The 4421-nt window shown below is 48.9% G+C and overlaps 1 protein-coding gene across 1 annotated transcript in view; it reads right to left on the reverse strand.

The window, feature by feature from the left end:
• Nucleotides 1-447: 447 nt before the first annotated feature.
• The window catches only part of vill (villin-like), a 115852-nt gene continuing 111878 nt past the window's right edge, over nucleotides 448-4421 (reverse strand). Inside the window, 1 exon segment of the mRNA XM_073055054.1 lies at nucleotides 448-3585. Within this exon segment, the coding sequence (XP_072911155.1) occupies nucleotides 3472-3585 (114 nt within the window). The 3' untranslated portion in view covers nucleotides 448-3471.

Genomic DNA, 4421 nt, shown 5'->3' on the forward strand with positions numbered 1-4421 from the left:
GCATCAGCCGCGTGGAGTGAGGAGGCTGGTACGGGCATCAGCCGCGTGGAGTGAGGAGGCTGGTACGGGCCTCAGCCGCGTGGAGTGAGGAGGCTGGTACGGGCATCAGCCGCGTGGAGTGAGGAGGCTGGTACGGGCATCAGCCGCGTGGAGTGAGGAGGCTGGTACGGGCATCAGCTTGCTCTCCATATCGTAACGCCCTGGCTTGCGTACTGTCTTGTGTTTACCTCGGCACCCAGAACACCCATCAATGGTTAACTGCAACCAGAGGATGGCCTCAATGCCAACTGTGCCCGAGGTCAGGATCAAACCTGGGCCTTTGCAGACGAGAGGCAACGGCACTACCAGCTGCAGCTGGGCTGGCAGAGACCGTGGGCTGAAAGGACTCTGCTGCTGTGAAGAGAAATCCCATAGAGAGGATAACACGACAAGTAAAAACAACCGGCAGTCAAGCATTCATTCTTTTAATATTTCTGCACAATACTTTCACCTTTCAAGATCAGTTTAAGAAAACAGAGCTGAATGGTCCTCTCTCATGGAGAGCTATATCTGAGGGCAGTTCCCTTGGGGTCCCTCTCCGACACCCACCCCACCTGCACCGAGACAAGCCTGTAGCTGGATCCCACGCATCCCTCTCCTCGATGTCCCCGACACCCACAACCAGCAGGGAGATTGTTGCCGTTTACATCTGGTCGAACGTCCCTATTACAAGTTCTGAGGTTAATAAGCATAAGAGATTCTACAGATGCTGGAGATCCAGAGCAACACACACAAAATGCTGGAGGAGCTCAGCAGGTCAGGCAGCATCTATGGAGAGGAATTAAACAGTTGACGTTTTGGCCTGAGACCCTTCATCAGGATTGGAAAGGAAGGGGGCAGAAAGTAGATTGCACTTCGTGTGTGTTGCACAAGTCTTAAAGTTTCTGTTTGCCTTTTTAATCACCCTAGGCTGTGGAAGGCACTGTAGAAATTCAGACAGTTCATCCCACAAAGGCAGTCTTTCTAATGATAAAAATACTGGAGCTGTGTGAGAAATCAGCGGAGTTTCAAAATTGACCAAATGGACAAGATAGGAACATGCCAACGACTGCCACAAAGTACTTCAGCCTGGGCAAATAGACCAATGGCAGGCGTGCAACAGTGGTCATGTGATACAACCGGAGGAGGCATCCTTGTGGGTCACATAGAGCTGGTCAGGATATTTAGTAATATTGCAAAGATAGCCATTTTTCTTATAGTAAAGGAGGTTTCCTAGAGGGTGAGGAATGGCTTTGTCTCCATGTTGTTCCCAATAAATGTCTCAACCATATAAATGGAGGGAACTTTAACTCATCCAGTCAAAGTGGACTAACCAACCATCATCTCCACCAACCATGTAGCAGTTAGAAAGTGGCTTGTGAGGGAAAGTGGGGGGAACGGATTGTGCCTGTCCCGCTCAGGACCAAGTTAAAATAATAAACACAAGAGGTTCTGCAGACTAGAAATCTTCAGCAACACACACAGTGGAGTCCGAGCCCGAAACTTCAACTGTTTATTCCTCCCTATAGAGTGGGTTGGCGAGCTGTCCTACTGTAAGGCCTGGGGAGAGTGCACGTGGAGAGGATGTTTCCTATAGTGGGGGAAGCTCGGACCAGAGGGCACGGACAGAGTGCACGTGGAGAGGATGTTTCCTATAGTGGGGGAAGCTCGGACCAGAGGGCACGGACAGAGTGCACGTGGAGAGGATGTTTCCTATAGTGGGGGAAGCTCGGACCAGAGGTCACAGTCTCAGAATAGAGGGATCTCCCTTTAGAACAGAGATGAGGAGGAATTTTTTCAGCCAGAGGGAGGTGAATCTGTGGAATTCATTGCCACAGACAGCTGTGGTGGCCGAGTCATCGGATGTATTTAAAGTGCAGGTTGATAGTTTCCTGAGTAAGTGGGTTAAGGGTTACAAGGTGGAGGCGGGAGAATGTTGAGAGAAGACATTAGATATGACTGAATGGCACAGCAGACTTGATAGGCTGGACATTTCTAAGTTATAGTAATTTTTCATGGATTGCACTGTACTGCCTCCACAACATAACAAACTTCACGACAAAGGTCAGTGATAGTAATCCTGATTCTAATCCCAGAGCTTTCCCAACGTCTGGTTCCTACCAGCTGCTGGAGCCTCAGCCCGACAGCTGGGGACTTCACCCAATAGCCTGATCCTGATGAATGGGTTCAGCCCAAAATACCAGCTGGTCACTCTTTCCCACAGATGCTGCCTGACCTGCTGAGTTTCTCCTGAGTCAGAGATAGTCCTCCATTGTTCTAACATCCATGTGCCTACTTAAGAGCATCTTAAATGCCCCTAATGTATCTGCCTCTACCTCCCCCCCCCCAGCAGTGCAGCCTACGCACCTACCAGTCTCCATGTAGGAAACCTACCTCTGACATCCCCTCTATGCTTTCCTCCAAACACCTTAAAATTATGCCCCCTCATATTAGCCATTGCCGCCCCAGGGAAAAAAAGCACTGCCTGCCCTCATTTAAGGCAGTGATTGATTGGAAAAGGGGTTCAAGGAATTACAGGGAGGAGCTAGTAAAAGGGAGGTTGAAGAATCAGTCATGATTGAATGGGAGAGCAGATATGATGGGCCAAATGGCCTTGTGATTTAGGTGCTATATCCTCTCCTGGCCTGACCTCCCTAGGCACACCTTGAGATTCCAGTCAGCCATTTGAGAGACATCAGGCCTGACTAGAAAACGGCGGGGAAGGGGGGTCCCGGGAAGTACAGCGACCCTGACCCTACTCCACCACCCAGGCCTCAGGCACCAAAACCAGACTCAGAGCTGCCTCGCTTTGCTTCAGCCTCAGGCAAGGGCCCTTTGGGCCAGCCGACACTCATAAGACTATACAGGAACAAGGTTGTTGTCAGGACGTGAAGGCCAGAGTTATAGGCAGAGGCTGAATTGTTTAGGATTTTATTCCCTGGAGAGGAGATTTGACAGAGGTATACAAAATTACGAGAGGCAGAGATAGGGTAAATGCAAGCAGGTTTTTTCCACTGAGATGAGACCTAAAGGTCAGAAGTTAAGGGTGAAAGGTGAAATATTAACAGGGAACTTGTTCCCTCAGAAGTGGTGGATGAGGGCTTGATTGCAAAATTTGAGAGAAGTTGGTGTAAGTACATGAATGGGAGGGGTATGGAGGGCTGTGGGACTAGATGGGCTGAAGGGCCTATTTCTGTGACTCTGAGCCTGCTCTCCCATTCGATCATGGCGGACTGGGCCCCGGAACACTCCTTTCCAAACAGCCAAGGAAAGAAATGCCGCTTATCGGATAGTTCACAAAGATGACAGCATTCAGAACAAGCTACAGACTAATTTGACATTTTAGTGTCAGCTTTACAGAGAACAAGATTATTTTTATATAAAAAAGGAAAAATATATATCTCTCTATGTTAACCTATTGTCTGCTGTGGAGACAGACGATCTCTTGTCCCTCTAGAAGAGCTTGTTCTGCTTCTTCAACACCATCTGCTTCCAGGCTGGCGCCTGATTAAACTTCTCCCGCGTCATATTGAAAATGTCCTCAAAGTCCTCGTCGGACAGATATTGCTGTGGAGAAAAATCCAACAGGGCTGTTATTGAGGATGGAGTGCGTTCAGAGAACAGTACAGGCCCTTCAGCCCACAATGTTGTGCTGACCCTTTAACCTACTCCAATACCAATCTAATCTCTTCCACATAGCTCTGCCCTTTTCCTTCATCACTGTGCCTATCCAAGAGTCTCTTTAATGTCCGTTATGTACCTGCCTCTACCACCATCTCTGGCAGTGCAGTCCACACACCCACCACTCTCTGTGTAAAACAACCGACATCTGACACAATACTTTCCTCCAATCACCTTAAAATTATACCCCTTCATATTAGCCATTTCCGCCCTGCGAAAAGGGTGTTGGCTATCCACTCTATCAACGCTACTTATCAAATCTTGTTCATCTCTATCCGGCCACCTCTCATTCTCCTTCACTCCGAAGCCTGAGCTCACTCAACCTTGCCTCATCAGACACGCTCTCTAATCCAGGCAGCATCCTGGTATATCTCCTCTGCACCCTCTCTAAGGTTTCCACAACCTTCCGATAATGAGGCGACCAGAACTGAACAACATCCTCCAAGTGAGATCCAGCCTGGGTTTTATGGAGCGGCCATGAATCAGGAATCATGGACCACCTACAGTAGGCACCTGAGAGCCCTGGACCAATATCACCAAAGCTCATTATGAAAGATTTTGAGGTTCAGCGGGAAGGACAGACGCACTAACACCAGCATACCAGAGGAACCCAACGTGAACAACATCTCCATCATGATAAAGCAACACCAATTCCAATGGATAGGTCGTATCACCCAGATGCTTAACTCACACCACTCACTCGTGTCCACACCGCACCAGAA

The sequence above is a fragment of the Hemitrygon akajei genome, chromosome 8, assembly GCF_048418815.1.
Source record: "Hemitrygon akajei chromosome 8, sHemAka1.3, whole genome shotgun sequence".
Classification (NCBI taxonomy): Eukaryota; Metazoa; Chordata; class Chondrichthyes; order Myliobatiformes; family Dasyatidae; genus Hemitrygon; species Hemitrygon akajei.